General features: G+C 34.8%; 1 protein-coding gene across 2 annotated transcripts in view; it reads left to right on the top strand.

Annotated features, from left to right (window-relative positions):
- The window catches only part of LRRC40 (leucine rich repeat containing 40), a 54,879-nt gene extending 28,428 nt beyond the window's left edge, over positions 1 to 26,451 (top strand). Inside the window, exons 8-15 of one of the 2 annotated variants that reach the window (XM_051857622.2) lie at positions 3,239 to 3,330; positions 3,433 to 3,474; positions 10,654 to 10,762; positions 13,715 to 13,822; positions 16,175 to 16,285; positions 18,801 to 18,878; positions 21,197 to 21,382; positions 24,644 to 26,451. In XM_051857622.2, coding sequence (XP_051713582.1) covers positions 3,239 to 3,330; positions 3,433 to 3,474; positions 10,654 to 10,762; positions 13,715 to 13,822; positions 16,175 to 16,285; positions 18,801 to 18,878; positions 21,197 to 21,382; positions 24,644 to 24,749 — 832 coding nt within the window. In that variant the 3' untranslated portion in view covers positions 24,750 to 26,451. Of the gene's footprint in view, positions 1 to 3,238; positions 3,331 to 3,428; positions 3,475 to 10,653; positions 10,763 to 13,714; positions 13,823 to 16,174; positions 16,286 to 18,800; positions 18,879 to 21,196; positions 21,383 to 24,643 lie in introns of both variants that reach the window. The other variant, XM_070078279.1, reaches the window with a different exon arrangement.
- The last annotated feature ends 1,382 nt before the right edge of the window (positions 26,452 to 27,833 follow it).

The raw sequence follows: 27,833 nt of genomic DNA on the forward strand, positions 1-27,833 counted from the left end.
TCTTAATCACTAGACCAAAGGCCTTGCTTTTCCATCCCCCACCTTACCTCTGCCTTTTAAATTTATTTTTGGTAAATTTCATATCTTTTAATTTGAGAAGCAGGAAGATAATTTTTAAAAATATCTTTTTTTTTTTTTTAATTTGAAAGGCAGAGTTAAGGAGAAAGGAGGAGGAGGAGGAGGAAGAGGAGGAGATAGAGATATCTTTCATCCAGTGATTCACTCCCTAAATGGTCACAATGGCTGATGCTGGGCCAGGCCAAAGCCAGAAGTCAGGAGCTTCTTCCAAGTCTCCCACATGGGTGCAGGGGCTCAAACACTTGGGCCGTCTTCTACTGCCTTCCCAGGTCATAGTAGAGAGCTTGATTGGAAGAGGAGCAGCTAGGACTAGACTGCTTCCATATGGGATGCCAACACTGCAGACGGCGGCTTAGCCCACTTCGCCACAGCGCCAGCCCTGCCATGTTTACTTCTTGACATCTAACTTATGCACAATAAAATTCACCAATTCAAACAGAACATTTGATGGCTCTTGGCAAATATGTATGTATTTGTGTAACCACTGTCACCATCATGTGAAACATTCCTGTCCTCTAAAACATTTCCTCATACCTTTTGCAGCAAATTCCCTTTCCATATCCTCCACACATGGCAATTTCTGAAGTGCTCTTACTGTAGTTTTGCCATTTTTAGAATATCATATAATGGAATACACAGTATATAGTTTTTCTTTCTAACTTCTTTCATATAGCATAGTGCTTTTGCAATTCATTTATGTGATTCTGTGTGTCATAGTTCATTCATTTTTATTGCTGAGTGTTCATCTATTGTATAGATACAAATACCACAATTTATTAGTCTCTGAACTAATTAAGTGATGGATGTTTGGGTTGTTTTTGGTTTTTGGCTCCTGTGAACATTTGTGTGCATCTCTGTGTATACATTGTTTTTTTTTTTTCCCTTGGGTAAATATGAAGGAATGGTATTGCTTAGCTAACAATAAAGTGTATATTTAACTTTAAAAGACTGTTTTCCAAAGTTGCTGTACTATGTATGATGGCTTCTTACTAGCAAAGTAAGATAAGTCTTCATTATATTTTGCTTAGTTGTATATACTTGTATGTGGTGTTTTTTTTTTTTTTCTTTCTTCCACTGAGAACTTACTAGCAAGAATCTTGATATGTTTACAAGGACTTTGTGTGTGTGTGTGTTTTTTTTTTTTTTGTGGGTAACAGAAAATGTTTATTTATATACAAGTACATGGGAAAGAAATTCCATTCAGCTTTTTAAAAAAATTGTTACAAATAAAAAGTTCTTTTTAATACATTCATCCTTTGCACACAAAATACATTCTTTTTACTTTTGCTCAGTGTGAATTATTTCTTAATAAAACTTAAGCTACAATGGACAGTCAGGCGGTTTGGCAATTTGACAATCTTTGTTCAAGAAAGAAAATTCAAACTTTAGAATATAGTCAATATATAAAAGAAACTGTATATTAAAAATGCTCCTTCATTGAATCCTAAGAGATTAGATATGAGATATGAGTAGACCTCTCTAGAATGATGTATAGCTGTCCCTAAAATAATGCAGAGGACTTAAGAAATGCTCTATGTGATGATAACTCAACTTCTACAAGACTGAAGCAATCTTCATGAAATTGATTATTTAAATGACAGGCTCATAGAAAAATTCTTATGAATATATTGGGGTGTTAGCCATTATTCAGGAGTCTCTTAATTGATCAATTGAACTAAGATCAAAAATTACATTCTCCAAATAGGATTTTAAGAGGCTCTACATAAATCAACACAAATGACATGGTTGGTTAGACTAATTGCTTTTAGAGGGATGTGAAAACATATGCCCCCAGAAAAACTTTTTACATAAATGTTCATAGCAGCATTACTTATTACTTATCATAGCCAAAAGCAGAAATAACCCAAATGCCCATCAACTGATGGACAAATGAAATGTGGTATACACATACAATGAGATATATTATTTGACCATGAAAAGAATGTACTGATTCATGCTACCACATAGATGAGTCTTGAAGACATTATATACTTAAGAGAAGCCAGACACAAAAGGCCACATATTGTCATATTAGATGACTTTATTTGGGTGACACAGCCAGGATAGGCAATAATAAATAAATAAATAATAAAAAATAATAAAAATAAATATAAAATAATATAAAAATAAAAATAATGATAAATAAATAATTCACATACAATTTACCCTTTTAATGTGTAAAATTCATCTTTTTCATATATTCACTACATTGTTCAGTATCACCGATATCTATTTTCAGAACATTTCCTCACCTCCAGAAGAAACATATATCCATTAGCATTCACTCCTCCCTGTCCTTCCCAGCATCTGGCAACAACTAATATACTTTCTATCTCTATGGATTTGCCTATCCTGGCTGTGGTTTTTTTTTTTTTTTTTTTTTTTAACATATGTACTTATTTATTTGAAAGAGTTAGAGAGAGAGAGACTGAGAAAAAGATCTTCCATCTGCTGATTCACTCCGTAGATGGTCACAATGGCCAGTGGTAGGCCAGGTAGAAGTCAGGAGCCAGACAGTTCATCTGAATCTCCCAAGTAGGTGGCAGGGACCCACACACTTGGGCCATCTTCTGCTGCTTTTCCCAGGCCATTAGCAGCGAGCTGGAATGAAAGTGGAGCATCCATAACATGAACTTGTACCCATATGGGATGCTTGCATCACACGTGGTGGCTTTACTTTCTGCGCCATGATGCTGGTACCTGCAAGGACTTTTGCTTGCTGGGTGAAGTGCAAAATCAAAACACTTAGTATCAGGATAGCTATCATGTGCCATTAAAGTTTATATTTTTGACATTTTCTTTTTAGCACTGGATACAATTTAGCAAATGCTTTATAGCTCACATTCTTTTTTATCAATATGACTATTTTAGGAATAGATCTGGTTTTTCTTTTACACGTTCAGTATTCATTATGAGAAGAAATATTGTAGGCCTACATTACCTGAACCTTCTTTTTTAAATTTTTAATTAGTTTTTAATAGATTCAATGTGATTTGTAGATACAATTCTAATAAGAACATAATGATATTCCCTTCCTCCCTCCCTTCCTCTACTTGGACCTTCTTGATAATATTATTTGATGATTGTTTGTCATTCTTTGTTTTATATTTATTGGATTATAGTTATGTTTAATGTTTTCCCTGAAATTAATCTTTTGTAGTCTTCCCTATTCATTGGGAAACCTTCATCTGAAATTCCTGGCCCTAGAAGGAAATCCTTTGAGAACGATTCGAAGAGAAATTATAAATGCAAGTATATTTAGAATTCAACTGTTTGTTCAAATATACATGTTGATTTGTAAAACTGTAAGGAGTGCCTCGGTGAATATGTCTTTGTCTCTGTCATTTCAGAAAGGAACCCAAGAAGTCCTAAAATATCTGCGGAGCAAGATCAAAGGTACTCCATTTTTTCCTATATTTCGAAGGGTTATAATGAAAGGGAGTGACGTATTAACTGTACGTAAGTTTAAGTGTACTTTGGATATAAGTACTTACAAGACATAATACCTGGCAGAATTAGTTCTTTTTTTTTTTTAAAGATTTATTTATTTATTTGAAAGTCATAGTTACACAGAGTGAGAAAGAGAAGCAGAGAGAGAGAGAGGTCTTCCATTCGGTGGTTTACTCTCCAATTGGCTGCAATGGCCGGAGCTGTGCCAAGCCAAAGCCAGGAGCCAGGAGATTCCTCCAGGTCATCCCACATGGGAGCAGGGACCCAAGGACTTCGACTGTCTTTTATTGCTTTCCCAGGCCATAGCAGAGAGCTGGATTAGAGTCCTGGAGCTGCCAGGACTCGAACCGGCACCCATATGGGATACCGGCACTGCAGGCAGCGGCTTTAACCCACTACACTACAGCGCCAGCCCCCAGGATTAGTTCTAATTGATGCCTATAGGCTATAAATATGCTGAGGTTATGAAAACATGCTTAAACTCACAATAATAATCTGTCTTTAATATCTTTGTTCTATATAATGTTCTGTATTAATGTATATCAATTGGCAAATATTGTAACAAAGATTTAGTAAGCAGCTAGTACTGGAATTTTGAAAAAAAGTGCCACTTGATTGTCAGGAAATAATAAATGGATTCTGCTGACTGCTACGTATATTTACAGATATTTCAGTACCTATTTCCATGTATAGTATTGCTAAATTCTGACAAAACATAAGACAAAAGTAAAAATAATACAATAAATTTACTTTACAGCTCAGTTTTTATTTCATTTCTGTCATTATAGAATAAACTAGTACACTAAGAAAAAAATTAGTTGTACCAGCGTATTGCTGTGTAAGAAGCTACTCCACACTTTAATGACTAATTACAGCAGCTGTTAATTTAGCTTGCAACTGCATGAGTTAGCATAGTCTAGCCTAGCACTGCATTGCCAGGCAGCATTTCTTAAATCAATAAGATAATTGCATATTCCACATTGTTTTCTACTTTATCTGTCAAATAGATTATTGTTTTCTAAGATTCTTATTTTCTATAAGGTAAAGTTTTCTTTCTTTTCCAGAAATGCTCTCTTCTCCAGAAAAAAAATTTCATTTGTTCTGACATGAATCAGTTAATAGTCATGTCAGAATAATCAAGTTTTTATGGACAAAAAACTCAAGGTTAACCCCATACACGTTTCATTTCTGTACAAACATTTCTTTTTAACACTTCTATCTAAAGATGAGAGGGGAATCCATGCGTACAATTTGATTCTCTCCAGAAACCTGAAAAAAAAAATTGGTAATGGAAGTGTCTTTAAGATATATTTGTATATCCGGAGAAGGAAAATGGAGGCAAAAGTGATTGGAAAAAATTGAAAGTTGACTAGTCTGTTGGTTGATCTAAGAAAACACCTTAGACTAGATAATTTATAAACAACAAAATTCATTGCTCACAGTCCTGGAGGCTGATAAGTGCAACATCAGTGTGCCAGCACATTTGGTGTTTGTTGAGGAACTATTCCTCAAATATAGTGCCTTCTTTTGAGCTCCCTTTTGTTGAAGGGCAGCAAGAGGCTGACAGGCCTCTTTTATAAGGGCACTTATCCCACCTCGCAGAAGTTCCACTTCTTAACATCTTCACCTTGGGGACCAGTGAATTTTGGGAGGGGCACATACATTTAGACCATAGCATAAATGGACAAGTGGTGATTGAGTTGATAGACAAGGAAAAATCTCTGGGCTGTTATGGATAATAGTGTGATAAACATTCATGTACAGTTTCAACATGAGCATAGTTTTCATTTTTCTTCAGTATATACCTAGGAGTGAAATTTCTGGATCACATGATAATTATATATTTAAACATATATATTGAGTTGGCAGACTATTTTTCAAAATGCTGCACCAATTTATATTGTTCTGCTTCTTCCATGTCCTCAGCAAACACTAATTATATAACTGATTCTAGTCATCCTGGTAGTGTGAAGTGATGTCTCATGGTAGCTTTTTAAAGTTTTTATTTTGAAAGAGAGAAAAAGATCTTCCATCTACTGGTTCACTCCTAAATGTCCACAACAGCTGGGGCTGCTCTAGGCTGAAGTCAGGAGCTGGAAATTCAAGCTTGGTCTCCCATTTTAGTGGCAGGGATTCAACTACCTGAGTCATCACCTGTTACCTGTGAGGGTGCACATTGGCAGAAAGTTGGCATTGAGAGTGGAGCCAGGACTCAAACCTAGGCATTCTGGTATTGGACATGGGCATCCCAAGTATCATCTTGACCACTTCACCCCTCACTTAAGCTTTGATTTGCATTTGCCAAATGAGTGATGATATCTAGCATCTTCATGCACTTATTAGCCATTTGTACACATTTGGAGAAACATCTGTAACAAAGTTATTTGTAAAAGCAGAGAGAGAAAGAATCTTCCATCACTGCTTCACTCCACAAATGGCCTCCAACAGCCAGGCCTGGGCCATGATGAAGCCAGGAGCCAGAAACTCCATCTAGGTCTCTTACATAGGTGGCATGGACTCAACTACTTGAGCTATCTTTTGCTGCTTTCCCAGGATGCAATAACAAAATGCTAAACTGGAAGTAGAGCAGCTGGGACTCAAACTGGCACTCTGATGCAGGATGCTGGCATCTCAAGCAGCAGCTTAAATCTCTGTACCACAATATTGGCCCTGGTTTGCTACTATTCTGTTGAGGATATTTATGTCCATATACAAAAGAGTTGTTGATCTGTTGTCTTCTTGTGATATTTTTGTGCTGTTTAGGTATCAGGGTAATACTGCCCTTGTAAAATGAATTGGGAAATCTTTCTACCTCTTCTGTTTTTTGGATGAGTTTTTAAAGAATTGGTATTAATTCTTTATTTTCTAGAATTCAGCAGTGAAGTCATCAATACCTGTGATTTTCCTTTGTGACTAGTTTTGAAAGGCAAAATGACAGAGAAAGAGGGAGTGAGAGAGAAAGAGTTCTGTCTGCTGGTTTATTCCCCGAATGGCTGCAGCAGCCCAGGCTGGGCCAGGCCAAAGGCAGGAGCCAGGAAATCCATCTTGAGTAGCCAGGACTCAAATACTTCAAACTATCATCTGCTGATTCCCAGGAACATTAACAGAGCTGGATTAGAAACAGAGCATCTGGGACTTGTACCGGCACTCTGATATGGCATATGGGCATCCCAAGTGGCCACTTATTCTGCTGTGCCACAACGCCCACCCCTGTGGCTAGTTGTTTGATTACTAATAAAATTTCCTCTTGTCATAGATATACTCAGATTATCTGTATAGATATACTCAGATGGTTTGTTTCTTCCTGATCACTTCTGATATCTTCTGTTTTTCTAGCAATTTATCCATTTCTTCTAAGTTATATATTTTACTGGCATTCAGTTGTTCAGAGTTCATCATTTTCATTATTATAAGATCAGTAATAATGTCACCTGTCTCATTTCTATTTCTAGTACTGTAGGTCTTCTCATTTTACCTTAGTCATCAAGGTTTGTACATTTTGTTGAGATTTCCAAAACATCAGCTTTTGGTTTCATTCTTTCTATTATTTTTCTATGCTCTGTCATTAGTTTTCATTATAATTATTACTTATTCTCTTTGCTTTAGAGTTAGTTTGCTCTTCTTTTTCCCTTATAGTGAGAGATTAATGATTTTAGATCTTTCTTGTTTCTTGATATAGGCTTAATTACTTTATTTGATTGCAAAATCTGCCATTGCGCAAGCTCTATCACCTGACTTTAGTATCTGTGTTCCAAGTTTAGTTTCTTGTGTTACTGGTACAATCCTGCTGTTCTACCTATGGTAGACAGAATAATGACTCCTCAGTGTTGTCCATATCTTAATCTATGTAGTTTGTGAATGTGTTACTTACATGGCAGAGGGTAATTAAGGTTGCTAATCAGTTGTCTTTAAGGATATTATTACTAATTAAATGGATGGGCCCAGTGTAATCACAAAGTTACATAGAGAAGCACAAGAGGAGGTCAGCGAGATAGGATATGTGATTCACCTATTATTGCTGGCTTGAAGATGAAGAAAGCCATGAACCAAGGAATGTGGGTAGCTTCTAGAAGGCAAAGAAAGAGATTGTTCCCTAGAAAAAGGAATGTAGACCTGCCAGTATTAGCACCCATATTGTTATTAGCCCAGGGAGACTCACTGCAGACTTCTGAACTACAAAACCGCCATATATTAAGTTTGTATGTTTTCAGAAATTTTGTTTATGGTGATTTGTTAAATCAACTATGGAAGATTGCCCAAACCTTCTGCATAAATTTCATAATTTAGGGCCATAAATTATATAGTGTCTTTTCAATCTTGTATTAATGAACAATCTTTGGACAATTATTTTCTGTGTTCTCAGGTTTAGGATGGACTATGCACAGCAGACCTGGCCAGTTTTTCACGCAGAATTATTTTTCATTTTTAAATCCCTAACACCAGTACAGGGACTATCACAGAGTGGAACCCCATTATAATTTGTGGAGTAAATGAATCAATTTGTTGTAATTAGATTTAGACCCAAGAATTGCTGCTAGTTATTTATAATCAATTTATGTTCAGTCATCTTCTGTGTGATAAAAGTAGTATGCTTGATTAGAGAAACAGGTTAAGACAGTGATTCTAAAATTTTTGTGTCCATTCTCTCTTGAACAACCTGGTAAAAACAGACTGCTGAGCCGCACTCAAAATGTCCAATTCAGTAGGTTTGGGGTGCATTCTGAAAATTTACATTCCTTATAATTTTCAAGTAAAGCTGATTTTGCTGTTCTGGGGATAACGTTTTGGGACATCCTCAGCCCAACATCGTGATCGAACTAGTGACACATGTTCTTTAAGAAATGTGCCTACTTTTCTCCTGTAGCTACCATTTCTGTCTTCAGGATTGAGAATAGGCAGTCCAAGTTTGGATAATACAGTTAAGTAGTTTCTCCAAGGTTTGTTCTTTTCTCCCAGCCCCAGCCTTGTTGCCTCAGAAAATAAACATTCATTTATTTTTATTCATTCATTCCTTTCATTTTAAGATTCATACTGTTTAATAAAATCAGTTTTTTTAAAATCTGGAAACTGATAAGGACTAGTTAAAACAAGCAACAGATTCTTTTAAATTTTTATCTTATTAATGCACCCTATATTTTCTTACTCCCTTCTGAAATTTACCTGGGCACTCCTCAGTTATACGGACCTTCTCACCCATCCTCAACATACATTGCTCCCATAAAAATACATTCATCATACTTCTTTCATTGCACTCATCGTATTGTTTTGTTATTTCTTGTTTATCTTGTCCACTAGACTGAGTTTGCATGTCTTTACTCCTTCTCAATGGGATTCATCTGATTTTCTAATAAAACTACTGGCAAGGCAGTGTGATTGGTGCCTGTTTGCCTCAAAGAGATAAATTGAATCTCTAAATTGGGTGCCTGATTGGGTGACACTCATTCAACTGAGTCACCCACAATGCGGCCTTAACTCACCAAATGAAAACATTTGAGAATCCTTTAAAAGTGTTTTTTTCTTCCTGCTTTATGTGACTGACTTCTTATTTGGTGTTTCTGTCAGTCACTTGTGCAATTAATAAGCAGCTTTTCTCTGGAAATTTACAGGGTATTCTCCTTGTTGCTTATTCTTTTGAAATTTCATGATAATGTACATCAGTATTGTCCCATTTTTATTCATTGTATTTGATGCTTAGTGGGTCCTGTTCAAATTGAAATTTTTAAAAATTATTTATGTATTTAAGTTAAAAAGGCAATAAATGCATATGCTAAAACAAAAATAAATCAATACACAAAGATATACAATGAGAAGTAAATTTTTCTTTCATACCAATACCTTCCCCAGAGAGAACAGTTCCTTCTGTACAGGCTCCTTGATGCTGATTATTATAGGTACGTCTTTGGAAATTGTTGATCATGGTAGTGTACATATAAATTTTTTTTAAAATTCAGGGTTTTTTGCTTGTTTAATGTTGTCTTGCTGGTTATGTAATTTTGGCAATATGTTATTTTTTCAAGTAACATAACCAAACTGCTTAGAAATGTCTATACTAAAGGATATACTTGATATTAATGTTTCCTTTAATATCTTTTATTTTGGTTTGATATTTCTATAACTTGTCCTGTGCTTCTTCTATGAATAAAGTATTACATGATGTATACATGGAAAAAAAATAGTTGAATCACTTTTTCAAGTTAGTTTTGAGATACAATAATTGTGCATATTATTTTCATCATTATTGATTAATGAATAGTGAGTTCAATTCAAGACAAATGATCTGGGTAATATTCAGCAAATGTTAATTGGATGCCTACTGGACTAAAGCAAGATCAGTGATACTACTAATTCCTAAGTATGATTTCTAGGATTATTTCACCTTTTGCCCCTGATTGAAAATTAAAAATTTTATTTTACTTCTCTATAGATTCAAGTCTTTCTTGCAAAAAAGGTCATAAAGCCATTTCTTTTAAATGTGAATATTTTATACCATATGATGGCAGTATTAAGCAGGTTCTGGAGATTAGCAAGGTGGTTAATGATAGTGATTGTGTGAGTATACATACCTGTTAGGATAATGTCTAGCAAAAATAAAATCTTGCTTTACTAAGAAAATATCTTAACAACAATGATAATGTACCAGAAGCTTACTTAATTATGCAGATTGCCATATTTTAAGTGACTGGAGACAATCAACTTCATTGTATACTAAACTGAAAAGATAGATATATGATTATTTGGGGGACATTTGAGGGAAATAATACTGGTATTTTCCCTTTGCTAAGAAATTCTTCCTAATGGACCATGTTATTTTGCTTAAAAGACTACTTGTCTTTGTTTTTTCTTAGACATCGTACTTTTTCTGTGAAAATTCTTTCTTACTCCTAAATGTCCTTACAGTAGGTTAATTAAAAGATTTTGAAGCCATACTATAGAACTTACCTATTTCCTAATAATTACATTTTATGTGCAGATTGAGATTTATGTTATTAAGAATACATACATGCCACTAAATGTTTTCTCACTGATATATGTAGAAATAATATATACTCTTTTATGTATTATCAAGGATTTTAAAAATGACTTTGAAGTATAAATATGGGTTTTATGTAATGTTTCTTTTGCCAGATGATGGACCTAGCCAAAGTGACTCTGTTACTGAGACTGCTATGACACTACCCAGTGAATCCAAAGTCAATGTACATGCTATCGTCACATTAAAATTATTAGACTATAGGTATGTAATTATTTTTAAAAGCATACTACAAAACACATAAGAGATTTCTGAAGGAAAAAAACCTTCAGAAAAGGAAAATTTGTGAGAAAAAAACTCAGAGTACTTAGAATAATAACAATTGCAGAAAAAAGAAATATATTAAAAGTATAATGAACATTCCATTCCTTATGTGATTTGTGTTTATTATATTTGACAGGTGGCTTTATTAATAGTAATATTTTTACAATAAGAACATTGTATTATTATAAAGATGGAGTGATGGTATTGGTAATAAAGTTCTGTGTCTCAGAACCTGTATCTAGAGAGAATGTTATACTGGTGGAGGGGACAGGGGCGGGTGTTGCATAGTCTATGGGAGTCAATAAGAAACTATCTAGAATCTTTTGTTAATGAGAACCTTGTCTAACAGGCAGTTTGAGAAGCTGTACCCTGCTAATATATATTAAAAATAAGACAAATAATATATCATAGTTTTAATGTGCAGTGGCAGCATTTTTGTTAAAACTAAAAAAATTATAGTATTAACTATATAAGTTGAGATAAAAGCCTAAACATTTTTATATGTTATGGAAGTATATTAAGTTGAGAAAAGAAGATTCCTATGCATAGATTGAAGGTAGATGTCAAGTATGATTTTTGTACTGTATAAAGCAACAATAATAAAAAATAAGTGATACTATCAAAGCTTTTGGTGACTGGGTCACATTTAGATATTGTAGTGAAAATACAAAAGAATACAGACTCAAGTCAGATAGTTACCTAGATTTATTCATGAATGTATACATCTAGCATCAGTGTTACTCTCTTATCCTTAATGTATCAGTAGGAACCAATTTCCCAGCAGTCAGGGTACAGTTCTAGTTTACATTTACTGTATTTCATTCACATTGTTCTTACCTCTTCTTATCACTCTTTGATAGATGTGGAAATCACTACTCTAAACCAAGTTCCTCTTACCACACTAGTACAGATAATGCTTCTCTCTGCTTATATTTATGTTCTTCTACTCAGATAATATACCTACTTATTCAGTAGCTTTTCTTGTGGTCTGCTAAGAATCAACTTCTATGCTGGGTACCATAAATACAGTGATGAGACAGATTTCATTCCTGCTTTAGAATTTCTTTTCTTAGGCCGGCGCCGCGGCTCACTAGGCTAATCCTCCGCCTTGCAGCGCCGGCACACCGGGTTCTAGTCCCGGTCGGGGCGCCGGATTCTGTCCCGGTTGCCCCTCTTCCAGGCCAGCCCTCTGCTGTGGCCAGGGAGTGCAGTGGAGGATGGCCCAGGTGCTTGGGCCCTGCACCCCATGGGAGACCAGGAAAAGCACCTGGCTCCTGGCTCCTGCCATCGGATCAGCGAGTTGCGCCGGCCGCAGCGCGCTGGCCGCGGCGGCCATTGGAGGGTGAACCAACGGCAAAAGGAAGACCTTTCTCTCTGTCTCTCTCTCTCACTGTCCACTCTGCCTGTCAAAAAAAAAAATTATAAAAAAAAAAAAAATTTCTTTTCTTAGAATTTTTTTTTTAATCTCTGGTTCCTATTCCGTTCACCCTAAATGGATACCACTTATTGACTCCCTCTTCTATGAAGGCATAGTATCAAATATTTTACATATGCTGTTGCTTTTAATGATTCAGGCAATCCATAAAATTGTATTGGTCTTAGTTGTTTGGGATAACCATTCTTACTTTATAAAGGCATAGATATCACAAAAGCACAATGAAGATACATCTTTGTTGCCTTGTTTCTAAATTTATTGTAATTTGGCTTAGAGATTTTTAACCAGAAAGGAGTATCCTGTTTAAAATATTAATTTTCAATCTCAAGCATAAATATTATCAACTAAATTTTAAAATAGCATTAATCTTCAAGTTTTATTTGAATAAGTTCCCCAAGATTTTAGCATTTCTGATGAAACAAGGAAATGTCATTGTGCAAGCATTAATAATTGTAAAAAAATAATGTAAGGATAATGACTAGTTTAATTTCCACAAATTGATAAATCTACAAATGTCAGAGTTCTATCCTTTCACTTAAGATTAAATTTATATTTTATTGAAAATTTGAATAATATAGCAGATATTTATATTTGCAAACGATGTAGCATTAGTAACAATGAATAGTTCTTCATATTGTAATTTCACAAAATGAAGTTCAAGGAAAGTAAATTACAAAGCTCATTTATGGTAGATCCAGGAATAGTTTATTCTCAATCTACTATTTTATTTATCTTGTCCATACCAAAAGAGGGAAATTAGTCAAGGATACTAGCCTAACTAGTTTAGTAAAATGGTGAATTTTTTTTAAAGATTTATTTATTATATTTGAAAGTCAGAACTAGAGAAAGAAGGAGAGAGAGAGAGAGAGAGAGAGGGAGAGAGAGAGAGAGATCTTCCATCCATGGGTTCACTCCTCAGATGGCCACAGGCTGGGCCAGGCTGAAGCCAGGAGCCAGGAGCTTCTTTCAGTTCTCCCACATGGGCGCAGGGGCTCAAGTACTTGTGCCATCATCTGCTGCTTTTAAATGTGATTAGCTTGCAGTAAATTATATGCCCAATGAGACTTGACAAATAACACCTCTTACAGACTCTTTAAAAAAGGTAAAGCAATTAGCTTTTAAATTTGCTTCTAGCTTTATAGAGTTATTTATGGTCAAAGGTAGAGGAATGGTATATGACTTTCAGGTTTCCTAGATTATGAAGATCTATCTCTGATTTGATTCAATTAAGTATGTGCATGCCTATTTATGCTACAATGTTTGTAACACAGTATGTTGTCTGAATTCCTGACAATGAGCATTTAATGTTTGGTAAATTTTTTTGGTATTCTTTACCAATAGCTGTCATAATCAGCTGCCTTGAAAAATTTCATAAGTCCCTGTAAAAATGAAGAGTAATAATCATTTCTTTCTGGACTGCTAAGAATGATTCATTTCTCAAAAAATTTTTCATTCAGTGATAAGCAAACAACTTTGATTCCTGATGAAGTGTTTGATGCAATAAAAAACAACATCATAATTTCTGTTAACTTCAGTAAGAATCAACTATCTGAGATTCCAAAAAGGTAAGAAGTGTTTATGATGCCATTTCTAGTAAAGTGTGACAGTTGTATTCACATCTTAGTTGCAAGAAAAACTATTTCTTGTGGTATTTTTTTTAAAGATTTATTTTATTTGAAAGAGAGAGAAGAGAGGCAGAGAGAGAGAGAATGTCTTCCATTCGATGGTTCACTCCCTAATTGGCTGCAATGGCTGGAGCTGTGCCATTCCGAAGCCAGGAGCCAGGAGCTTCTTCTAGGTCTCCCATGTGGATGCAGGGGCACAAGGACTTGGGCCATCTTCTACTGCTATCCCGGGCCATAGCAGAGAGCTGGATCAGAAGTGGAGCAGCCGGGTCTCGAACCGGCACCCATCTGGGATGCTGACGCTGCAGGCCAGTGCATTAACCCGCTGCACCACAGCGCTGGCCCCTCTCATGGATTTTTTAATTTGAAAGTATATGTAAAATTTATTTCATTATTAACATTAGAGGGATTAGCAAAATGAAATACTTTCATTTGTTGGCAGAGATACAGATTCTGTAAAACTGTTTCTTTTTCTTTTACATTTTATACTCTTAAACTAGGTATCAGAATTATTAAAAGTATTAAATTCTTTTACATGTATAATGAAATGTAGAAGAAAAGTGTTATGAGGTCATCATCCAATGCTGGGAGCCAGGAGCGAGGAGCCAGGAGCCTCTTTTGGGTCTCCCACGTGGGTGCAGGGGCCCAAGAACTCGGGCCATCCACTACTGCCCTCCCAGGCCATAGCAGAGAGCTGGATCAGAGGAGGAGCAGCTGGGACTGGAACCAGTGCCCAAATAGGATGCAATGGCCAGAGTTGTGCCAATCCAAAGCCAGGAGCCAGGAGCATCCTTTGGGTCTCCCACACAGGTGCAGGAGCCCAAGGACTCAGGCCATCTTCTACTGCTTTCACAGGCCACAGCAGAGAGTTGGATTGAAAGTGGAGCAGCTGGGACTCGAACCAGCACCCATATGGGATGCTGCTGGCACTGCAGGCAGCAGCTTTACACGCTATGCCACAGCACCAACCCCCCTCTCTAAGTCTTTAACTTCAGCTACTCAGTGGTGACACTTGCAAAACCTATAATTGCCTTAATAGTTTCTTGTAATCTTGATTGAATGTAATATTGATTTAAATAACAAGGATTATGAAAAAAGTTGACATACTACATTTAAAAACATCTTGTCCGGCGCCGCGGCTCAATAGGCTAATCCTCTGCCTGCGGCGCAGGCACATCGGGTTCTAGTCCCGGTCAGGGCACCGGAATCTGTCCTGGTTGCCCCTCTTCCAGGCCAGCTCTCTGCTGTGGCCCGGGAGTGCAGTGGAGGATGGCCCAAGTGCTTGGGTCCTGCACCCGCATGGCAGACCAGGAGAAGCACCTGGCTCCTGCCTTCGGATCAGCGCAGTGCGCCAGCTGCAGCATGCTGGCCACAGTGGCCATTGGAGGATGAACCAATGGCAAAAGGAAGACCTTTCTCTCTGCCTCTCTCTCTGTCTCACTGTCCACTCTGCCTGTCAAAAAAAAAAAAAATCTTGAAGTATGTTTTTAATGTGCCAGAGGATTCCAATACAATCCCATCAAGGTGGCATGTACTAATGCCATCTCACTAGTCCAAGTGATCAATTTCAGTTCACAATTGATCACACTGATAGGTCTAAGAGTCAAAGGGATCACACAAACAAGACTAGTGTCTGCTAATACTAACTGATAGGATCAAAAAGGGAGAGAACGATCCAACATGGGAAGTGGATACACAGCAGACTCATAGAATGGCAGATGTCTTAAACAGCACTCTGGCCTCAGAATCAGCCCTTAAGGCATTCGGATCTGGCTGAAGAACCCATGAGAGTATTTTAGGCATGGAAAGCCAAGACACTCTGGAAAAAAAAAAGAGGACCTAAATGAAAGATCTCTGCGAGTGAGATCCCAGTATTAAGAACGGCCCATCAAAGAAGGAGGTACCTTTCTCTGAAGGGAGGAGGGAACTTCCACTTTGACTATGACCCTGTCTAAATAAGATCAAAGTCGGTGAACTCAAAAGGCTTCCATAGCCTTGGCAACTCATGACTATAGCCTAGGGAGATTACTGACTCCATAAACAAGAGTGTCACATTGTTAAGTCAACAACAGGGTCACTGTGTACTTATTCCTCATGTGGGATCTCTGTCTTTCAGAAATTTATTTGTATTATTAATCCATCCATAGTCGAACATTTTATGAAAAACTGAAAGCTACAAAAAAATCCTAATTAACAGAAATAATATGGAACTTTTCCCTCTTCAGGATTTGTTTGTAGTTTTGAAGTTCTGGCTATAAATAAAAGTGCTAACGCTTAACATTTTTGTTTCAGGATAACAGAACTAAAGGAAATGGTTACTGAAGTCAACCTCAGTTTTAATAAGCTTTCCTGTATATCCTTGGAGTTATGTATGCTTCAAAAATTGACTTTTTTAGATCTCAGGTACTTATTGATACTACTGCTTGACTTATAACTTCTCTTACTTTCACCTAACTTTTGCCCTAAACATCATATTTTTGTGGGTAAGTATGGAAAATGCTCTTTAGTTCATTAATAGGAGTTTAGGAGATATCTAAGTATTCAGGAAATATGTTAATCAGACATCTATCATTTATAAGTAGTGTTTAAAGTAAGTGATAAGAGGCATGTATTCCTTTCACATCGGTCCTTTCCTGAAAGTAACTAAAATAAAACTGGCACAGCACTGTGCTGGCACAGGAGCTTGCATGCTTCTCTTCAAAGAACCGCTTTGGTTTTAAAGTACTATATTAAACAGATAAGGCCAGAAATAAAGTAGAAGATCATTATGAGTGGCAACACAAAGAAACTGTGTTTAAGGTTCTGCAGAGGTAATAGGAAATGTAATCTCAGTGTGTACAATTTGAAGTGGCAGAATCAGAAGTATGTCACAGTTCCTGAAGGATAATAATATATATGTCTCAACAACCTAAGCATTTCTTTGCTTGTGGTTTAAAATTTTATTTTTAAACTCTATTCCTACTACATGGTGCTCCTTGTACTTTTATATTGTTAACAGATATGTTTTTAGCTTGTTTAAAATTTGATAACGTAGTTAAAATTGTAAAACTTGATTAGACTTACTTAGAAATATTTAATTTTTTCTGTTTCAGTCTTTACATTAATTAAGCTGTCATTTGAGACACCTTCCAAACCTAGGAATTGACTTAATGTTTCTTGTATTCATGATTAAATGTAATGAAAATTTAAATAACAAAACATATGATAAAAGGTAATATATTATGTTTTAAAACATTATAAAATGTCTAGAAGCAGTTATATTATGTAATTGAAGCAAAAAACTGCTTTTGTTACAGGATATAGGAGTAACAATTGATTTTATGGATTCAAGTCATTAATGAATGAAGTATAAAATTTGCCCAGATTTGATTTTTTCTTGATTGCTCAAGCAACAATCAAATAACAATAAGTTATTTCTCTGAGGATTTTTTTTCTTCAGGTAGATACAAATGTTTTTGCTTATTGGATTAAAGCCAATCTACTAATATCCTGCTCCTAGTAGATATGGAATTGCTTCTTTTTCCTGGTGGCATTACATTGCCAAAACTGTAAAACCACATTTTAGTTCATTATTCATGGAGCAGGGGAAGTGAATCCTTATCTCCATTCCTGCCACGCATTTCATTTTGTCCCAATCTTCCATATATATGCTTCCATAAATATGCTTCTGTCTGTAAGCATATTTGAAAGCTTTTAAATTAAGTGATCAACATGTGCTTTCATCTCATAGTCAGTAAGTTAAAATCTCTCTAGGAAAAAAAAATCAAACAACACAACAGACAATAACTGAAGAAAAGCGTAGAAGGGGAAAGAAAAAGGATGTAGATTACATTATAGAAAGTGTGACACTTGCATGTTAGGCTTGACTTCTGAATCCAAAGAATAGGTTAGAAGAAGATTATTCAGTTGTAATAGGTGTTTATCTAGTTGGAAATCATTTTTGCACACATACTTTCTGTTAGTAGTTCTACTGCCTTTGGAATCTTTGTATTCATTTGCAAGAGTTAGAGAGAAGGATTGGGGGGAGATCTCCCATGTTCTGGTTCACTCCCCAGATGGCCACAATGAACCAGGGCTGGGTCAAGCCTAAGGCAGGAAGGAGCCTGGAAATTCATCTGAGTCCTCCATGTGGGTGCAGGGGCCAAAGCACTTGGTCATCCTCTGCTGCCCTTCCAGGCACACTAGCAGGAAGCTAGATCAGAAGTGGAGCAGCCAGGACCCAAAACAGAATTCATATGGAATGCTGGTGTCATAGGCAGTGTCCTATCCTTCCACAATGCCAGCCCTAGAATATTTCTACTTTCTTGTTTACTTGTAATATACTCCTAGACCCTTTCAACACCAAATGAGATTCTGTTTACTGAATGTTTAATTATAAGATCTAAAATCATATGCATTCTAAATTTATATTCTAAACTTAAAATAGAAATGCAATTGCTTAATATCAAGTAGAAAGCTCCAAATTTCTAAACATGTTGAGTCTCTTTCCTATTTCATTCTTTTCATATTTCAACATTCTTCTTGGAGTTTCATGTCTGTGTGCAGGACATATGTAATACACGAATAGAAAATTTATTTCATGTGGCATTACAGATGTAATACAAAGGACCCTAACCGTGAGAAATACTGCTAAACTCAATTTAAAGGAGTTAGGGGATTAGTTGACACTGTTTACCTTCAAGGGTGTATAGTTATTTGCATTATTAATTGGTTGCATATTGGTATTGGGATTTGGTATGCTAACAAAATATTTAAGATAATTGACTGATTCAGAATTCTTAGGACTCAGCCAGAATGAGATTAGATCAAGGACTGACAAGCTGATCTATGTATCTTTTTTTTTCCTGCTCAACATTTTAAGTATAAATTATAAAAATATTCAGACTTTATTATTCATATATTTTGGTTTCCAATTTAGGAACAATTTTTTAAATTCTCTACCTGAAGAAATGAAATCATTGATAAGACTACAAGTGATCAATCTTTCCTTTAATAGGTAAGAAACTGAACAAACATTTTTAACAACTATCCTATGGGGGGAAAATGGTCTTTGTTACTAGAGAAAACTATCAAAAGCTAAATAAACAAAAAGGCTCCTAATTTTACTTTAATTTGATCTCCAGATTTTGTTTTTACTTAGTTTTACTTTGAATTGAAAATGATGCTGCTTGCTTTGAGTTCTTACTGTTGCTATCTAATAGTTTTTTTTTGTTGTTCTTTTTTGCAATTTTGAAAATCCTGTAGCCTGATAGACAGTTATGCACATGAGCAGTTTTGCTGTAATTGAAGAATAGGGCATAGGAAAACATGTCTTCTGTGATTACCTGAAAGTAGCATTGAAGACTAGTCTTGAAAAATACAGGCATTTTCTAGGCACAGGGAGAAGGCATCCCAGTTAGAGCAAACAGCATGTGCTAAGGCAGAAAGATGGGAGAACATGGTGTATTTGGTAAACTTCAGGAAGTTCAGTACTCCTTGGGCTGTAAAATGAGGAAGTAGAGGTATAAAAGTAATAGATGAAGCTGACTTATAAGCAGTTAGCCCTGTTAAATGAAACTTAGTTGTTTTTTTTTTTTTTTCCCAACAACACTATCAATGTACTGCAGATAATTAAGAATTAACCAATATTTATGGAAGCTTATTATCTGCTGGTGCTGTGCTAAGTACCATACATGCATTATCTCATCCTTTTAAATCTCTATTTTGTAGATTTTGCTATTATGTTCATTTAAAAATAATCAAGGATTAGATATTAAATAATTCCCCTAAGCTATACCATAGTAAATTACAGAGTTGGGATTTAAATCCAGGTGGTTTGACTCTAAAAATTGAGCTCTTACCAGCTATGTTATATTGTTTCCTATAATGAAAATTTAATCTTGTGGATGCACTTTAATAAATGTCTTAAGGTCTTCAAATATATTGTCTTTATAAAAAGTTTATATGTGTGGTACTATACTATTCTTATATACAGTTGAAAAACTAATGCATGGTGACATTAAAATAAGTACTGTTTATTTTAATATTTGTTCTGTCTGTTCCATTATTTGTGCTCTCTCTTGAATTGATTATACCATCATCATTATTTTAAAATGTATATATTTCTCAGTCTCTCCTAATTTCTACTTGTGATTTGAACTATCAGTTACATTGTAATTTCTTTATGTGATTTGAGCTATCCGTTACATTGCAAGTAATGTCTTTGAGGAAGGAAGTGGCAAAAGCTACTCCTAACTTCTCTATTAATAGGTAGGCTACATCTTTAATAATACTCTTGTTCATGGATTGGGGAGAGGGAATAAGAGAAGTGGCTACCATTTGTATGCCTGCTTATTGGCTTTCCTGTTCCAGTGGAACATCAGAGTTGCTTCAAGTTTCTACTTTACTATTGCTTTTTTTGTAACAAGGTAGCAAAGAGAGGGTAGTATGACAAGTAAAAAGGTCATAGTTATAAAGCTCTTTTTTAGCCCATCCATGTCTTTTCTAGTCAAACTACAGTTTACCTCACACTAAAACTTTTCCAGCTTTTGTCCCCTAGGGTATCTTCAATAGTTTTTTATTAAGAGGTATCAGTCTTTCCAGCTCTCAGAGAGGAGCTGTGCTAGAAGGCCATTGAGAGAGAGAACAAGAGAGAGAGTGCTCTTCCATCTGTTAGGTCATTCCAAAATACCTACAACAGCTGGAGATGGGCCCCCTGAAGCTGGGAGCCCAGATCTCTATCCAAGTCTCCTGTATGGTGGCAGGGCTCCATGTACTTGATTCATCATCTGCTATCTCCCATGGTGCACATTAGCAGGAGACGAATTGGAAGCAGAGCTGGGACTCAAATCTAGACATTCTGACATAGAATGTGAGCATGCTAAGCCATGACTGAACCACTGTGCTAAATGACTGCACCAGATGCCATCTTTTTAAGCACCTGAAGTGCATTCATTTTAGAAACTCCTCATCAAAGCAAAATATGTCTCAAATTTACTTCAATATATTGCCAGTGATTCTATTTTATAAGGAATAAAGTGAACTAAAGAATACCAGCATAGCTACATGAATACAGAAGAACGTAGGCAAATAAATTCTGAACTTTTGTTTGACTATGTAAATAGTATCAGTTACAAGTCTGTTTAATATATATTTTAAGGTTTCTAAAATTAGTCTATTTTAATTATTTCCTGGAAAATTTAAATATAGCTCTTACACTAAATATAAAGAAATATATAATAAAAATATTATTTCATGATATCAAATGTAGATCATTTCTTTTAAGGAAAGATTTTGATCTTGAGTACATTTAGGTTTTCTGTTCATGTATTACAGGTTCAAAATATTGCCTGAAGTTCTGTATCATATCCCCACACTTGAAACAATTCTGATTAGTAACAATCAGGTTGGATCTGTGGATCCTCAGAAAATGAAGACAATGGAAAATCTGACTACGTTAGACCTTCAAAATAATGACCTTCTTCAAATTCCACCAGAGCTTGGTAATTGTGTCAACTTAAGGTAACCACTATTCTACTGAGTTCATCATTTATTTGATGGATTTGTTGAATCTTACAAGGAGTGAAGTAACAAATTTAGTATCCAGTTAAAATAAGTTAATAAAAGTTAGAATCTTAATTCTGTTTGTAAAATTTTATCAAATATATTTTAGCTTTGTTTATATGGTATTATATTACATATATATGGTGTTACATTACACACACACACACATATATATATACACACATATATATATAGGATGTGGGCATCCTAAGCCACGACTGAACCACTGTGCTAAATGACTGCACCAGATGCCATCTTTTTAAGAACCTGCAGTGCATTCATTTTAGAAACCTCACATCAAAGCAAAATATGTTAGATTGCTTCCAGAGATACCTTTTTTAACTACTACATAAAAATATCATTTAAATATAAATTCCTTGCTTTGCAAAAATGGTTTTTCAAGATCTGTTTATAGACAACCACCATTCCACTTCATGCTGGCATGGTCTTTCTCTTTACATTTACTATTGCCTCAGCGTTGGATGCCTTTGACCTGCATTCATTAATAATCAACCCAGACACTACATTTGAAAACCTTTCTCATTCTCCAGGCAGATTTAGTCTCTATTCTGATTTTCTATCATGCTTTGTTTGAGCTCATTTATCCATTTTTTGGTCTTTTTTTTTTTTAAGAAAACAGCTGTCTCAGTGCCTAGCACATGGTAAGCCCCCAATAAGTGCTTGTTATGTGAATATAAAAGGTGTTTGAAGTCAACAGAAAACCAGGTAGCTATCAGAATATGTCAAAATAATTTAATTATTGAAAACTGCATATTAGTGATTTGACATATTTTGCTTAATAGAGACAGCACCACCCTCTGTTCTGGTACTTCCTATTAGTAATTTATAGGAGATAACTATAGTTGAGTCTCATTATTTGTGATAGTTTTGTTCTATAAAGTCACTGTGAATACCAAATTATTAAATACTGAATCATTGCTCCAAGGAGAAGTACAATCTGATCACATTTTCATCAATCAAACAATACAGAATTTTGGTTTGAGTTTCTGGAATTTTAAAAATTATTTTATTATTGTTGATTTATTAATATTGAAATCATGGTGAAAGTCACTATAATTCATGCCTGAATGAAGCTTACCTAACACATGTATTTTCTCCATAAGGTCTATTTGTGCTTAGGAGACGTAGGCAGCCCCTCAGCACTACTCCCGGGGACCATTTTAGATAGAGAAATTGCCAATAAAAGTATGAAAATTCAAAAAAAAACAAAACAAAACAAAACAAAAAACAACGTGGTACTCAATGTACCACAAAAAAGGACACTCATTTATGGTACGAGAGCTGAAATAAGAAGGCAAAGTATCACTGTGTTCGACCTTAGCTGGAAAGGTGGCCTCTGGGCATTTCAAAGTTTTTGCTGCTCTACATATCTGCAAATGACCTGGGAAGTACCACACATAATGTTTTGGGGGTTAAAAAATAAATTTTAATGAGTAGGCAAATTTGCAAATATGGTATGCACAAATAATGAGGTTTCACTGTAATTAATTCCATTTTCTAGAACTTACAAGTTTTTAGAAGAATTCCAAGAAACATAACTATTTGAACATGTAGTTTAGATTAACTATGTAATGTATGAGTCCTTTGAGTTTTGTTTATGTAAATACATTTTAGAATTAATATAGAAATCTCTTCTGATTCAGTACTTCACTAGGTAAAAAACTAAAGAATATACCCTGTGAGAGTCAAGTTGGGAATTGATAATTTCTTTTTTTTTTTTTTTTTTTTTTTTTTTTTACAGAGGATCAGTTTTGTATGCATTAAGTAAGGATTTCAACAGTTTGCACCCCCATAGAAACACAAAGTGAAATATATTGTTTGAGTACTCGTTATAGCATTAAATCTCAATGTACAGCACATTAAGGATAGAGATCCTACATGAGGAGTAAGTGCACAGTGACTCCTGTTGTTGACTTTACCAATTGACACTCCTGTCTATGGCATCAGTAATCTCCCTATGCTCCAGTCATGAGTTTCCAAGGCTATGGAAGCCCTCTGAGTTCTCCGATTCTTATCTTGTTTAGACAAGCTCATAGTCAAAGTGGAGGTTCTCTCCTCCCTTCAGAGAAAGGTACCTCCTTCTTTGATGGCCTGTTCTTTCCACTGGGATCTCACTCGCAGAGATCTTTTGCCAGAGTGTCTTGGCTTTCCATGCCTGAAATACTCTCATGAGCTTTTCAGCCAGCTCCGAATGCCTTTAGGGCTGATTCTGAGGCCAGAGTGCTATTTAGGACAAAAAAAAAAAAAGAAATTATCAATTCCCAACTTGACTCTCACTGGGATTAAACATGACAATAGGTCTGCTCTGATTTCATCATCAGTTTAAAAAATCATCTATTATTTTTCACTTTATGTTTCTGTGTGGGAGCAAACTGTTGAAATCCATACTTAATGTATACTAAGCTGATCTTCTGTATATTAAGATAATCGAAAATGAATCTTGATGTGAATGGAAGGGGAGGGGGAGTGGGAAAGGGGAGGGTTGTGGGTGGGAGGGACGGTATGGGGGGAAAGCCATTGTAATCCATAAGTCGTACTTTGGAAATTTATATTCATTAAATAAAAGTTTAAAAAAAAAAAAAAAAAAAAAAAGAATATACCCTTAAATATTAAATTGAACCTTATTTTGTAACATGAAAATAGCCTTATAAATGTGCATCTAGTCTAGGCGGGGAGGAAGGCTGACATGTATTAATGTTTTGGTGAAGATGGAGAGGGTGATATGAATTACATTATGATCCTTGGCGTGGATGCTTATCAGTCTGCTCATTTTGATATTTGTCAAAATATAATTCAACCATTTAGTGTATATGTTCATTATAAGATTGATGAGACTAAATAGAAGGCTTTCAAATCACAGCTCCACCATTTAGTAGCTGTTTTGTCTTAAACAAGTCTTAACTTGTCTAAATTTGTGTCTCCTCATTGATAAAATATGAGTATTAATGGTTTCTAAATCATTGAATTGTTAAGAAAATTGAATCAAGAATGTTAATTACTTCATGTAGTACCTTTCACATAATAAGTAATGTTTTGTTTATTATTATAGTTGTAAGTTCAATTGTTTAAATGCTCAGATTTGGAAAGGGACAAATAAGATAAAAACCACATTTTTATATACAAAATTAGAAATGAAATTAGAAAAAAAACCCTACTTAGGAAAGATGTTTACATTTTCAATTTCTCATATTTCTTTAGAACATTACTTCTAGATGGAAATCCATTCCGGGTTCCTCGAGCTGCCATATTAATGAAGGGAACAGCGGCTATACTGGAATATTTGAGAGACCGAATTCCTACTTAAATTAGAGTTGTTTTATAATCCTGGTCATGTTAACTGTTAAAAGGATATAACATTTTGTTTTAGTATCATCTGAAAGATGATTGCTGTACTTGATCTTAGAATTCCCTAATCTCAGCTAGGTATTGGGATAATTGACCTGAGCCATAATCACTGCCACTAACTATTTTTATACTAACAAAACAACAATTTAACATTTTGAAGATGTTGTTTACATTGCTAAAGGTGATAACCACATGTGTAGTGTTCATGCCTTGATTGAATGTTTTGCACATGAATTATCCTAATCACTTTCATTCCTCTATAATGTAGTAGGTACTTTCTTTAAAAATGAACTTTCATTTAATGTGGTTGAATATTTTTATAACAAAGATTTTTGTGGATCTGTTTTTTCTCTGCATTTTTTTTGTATTCCATATAACGTGACTAACTGACCTGAACGTGATTACCCAATTGTTACCTTTTTATTAACTATAAATTGAACTGAATTTTATTGAATATTGTTCTTTATCATTTAAAAAACTAAGACTTTTCCTACTTATACTAAGACTTTTGTGACGTGGACATTCTCAGTGTAAGTGTAAAGTTAACATTCACTGCCTTGTTCTTTAATTGAAATTTTTCTTTTCTACCTATTGGGTATATCTTTTTCCTCTGTTTTATGAAATCATTTTCCTAGGATCATTAATGTCACAGAACTGATACTGAAGATACAGTCTGGAGAAAATACTGAAAGTGTTGTTACAACTGCTGTCACAATTTTGAATTTAAAACTTACTGGTTTTTTTTTTCAGTGACATTATTTTCATAAGATAATTAAAGAGATTGGATCTACATATTTTCTCTTCAATGAGAATATTGAGCATTTAAAAGTACCTTTTGTTATTTTAAAAAAGCACTTAAGAGTGTAACTTATTAATTCTATATACAATAGCAACAGAAAACTACTAATAAGGTATACCACAAGAAATCTTAAAATGGAGCCAGGCGTGGTGCAGTGGGAAGCCTGCATCCTCTATCAGCCTGGAATCAATTCCACCTCTGCTTCTGCTTCTAGTCCCATTTCCTGCTCATGTCTTCATTCCTGCCACCCACCCATGTGGGAAACCAGGATGGAGTTCCTGGCTCCTGACTTTGGTCTGTTTCACTTTTTCTGTCTCTGTCTCTTCTTCCTCTCTCCCTGTCACTGTCTTTCAAATAAATAAACATATCTTGTTTTTAAAAGGCAAAAGGAAAAAGCTTCATATTAAAAAAATAAAGAAATAAAAATGTACTTTATTCAAACACTTAGTAGGCAGGTACTTGTATATTTAATCTACTCTTTGAATGTGTTTTAATCCAGCCTTGTGCATCTTGCCCATCTTTTCATTTCCAGCACTGTAATTTTAAAATTTGCATGCACCCTTGATAAGACTAAACTTGTAGTCATGCAGTAATGTTCTAAAAGGGAATTTGATATAGTTAAATTTGATTTAATAAAAAACAAATATAAACATTTTTGTTTACACCAAAATCATTGGAAATAGGTTGATCAGTCATTATAACACTTACCATATGATTCTATTAAGTAGCCAGTTCAATAGCATGTATATCCACTAATATAGATCAATAGTTAGCTTTTGGATGTTTGAGGCATGCTTATATGATGAAAAAAATCATTTGTAATAAACACTACATGTTCATAATAAAAGTTACATTTCTCAAATATTGATTGCAATGTCTTTGTTTTAAAAGAAACATGCCCTTCTCATATTACAACTCTATCACTGACTTGGAACTTTGCTTTGATAGTAAACAAAAGACACTTACAATAAGGTGACATTTTATTATTTATACAATAAAGAGACTTTTATGTTATTCAAAACACTTTTTTAAATACTGAAAAAGTTGAGTACACCAAAGCCGAAAAATGGCTCTGCTATACACTGCACAGCATTATTTTAGTCCCTGTATTTTTTATCTGTACAGAAAGCATCCTCAAAATGCATTCTAATCACATTGTACACCTTTACTGATTAGTGTCAATACATAAAATAAAACTGGAGAATACAGCTTGCATTTGCAAATTAACTGACATAGTAATTAATTTCACTGATTCAGTAAATTTAAAATATAGATTCATAGAACTTCTTTGCACATAAAATGAAGCAGCTTTCAAGGTCATTATGGTCTCATACTGCAAAAAAAACCATTAAGTACATTCACAATCTATGTTAATAAAGTAGTAAATATGTCTTCATTCAGTTTTATTTACATCAATATGTAATCCAACTAAAAAGTACTGTTAATCGTGATACAGTAGTCTTTTTAACACATACAAAAATGACAGTTTATATATAAGCTCAAAATCACAATTATCTCAAAATATTAATTACAATACAGCCATTTCAATTAAACATGTTGTGATTTAATTTCTTTATAAAATGGTAAAATTCTTTTTATTAAAGTAAGCAATTTGTTTTGAATTGGCTAGAGTATACCCAAGTAGAAAACCTTAAATGTTAAGAGGTGTTTCCTGCCCCCTCCCACCCAAATTTGTATACAGCCACCTAGGCTAGCAAAGAGACAGAAAAGGCCCCAATTTATAAAGATTAAGCCTCTTTTGCTATACTGCTGTGGCTTGTTGGTTCTTCCATAAAAGCTTTACAAGGGGAGTATCAATAAACTATTCAGTGAAATGCATGCATTAATATACAATATGTCTATGTAAAATGTGTTTACTAATGTACATTAAAATGTTCACAAAGACTGCAAAAGAAGTCATAAATAAAGAAGCACTTGATCTACCAATCGCATATTGTAAACTTGAAAACGATTTGATAATACAATGAAATTTCTTTGAAATCAAATCTCAAGTTCTTTCTCTGACTAAAGGAGCTCTGGTTACTTGGCCTTAAGATGTCACTGTTGTGCTGCACATATGGTAGTGAAGTAAGATGTCACAAAAGCATAGGAGACTAGAACCTGTCTTCATTTTATTAAAATAATGACCCAATATTGCATCATTGCTTAGAACTTTTTCTTAAACTTATAGAAGAGTGAAATATTTCACCAAGTAAATTATATGACCTCAAATGAAAATGGAAA

This window comes from Oryctolagus cuniculus, chromosome 7, assembly GCF_964237555.1.
Source record: "Oryctolagus cuniculus chromosome 7, mOryCun1.1, whole genome shotgun sequence".
In the NCBI taxonomy this organism is placed as follows: Eukaryota; Metazoa; Chordata; class Mammalia; order Lagomorpha; family Leporidae; genus Oryctolagus; species Oryctolagus cuniculus.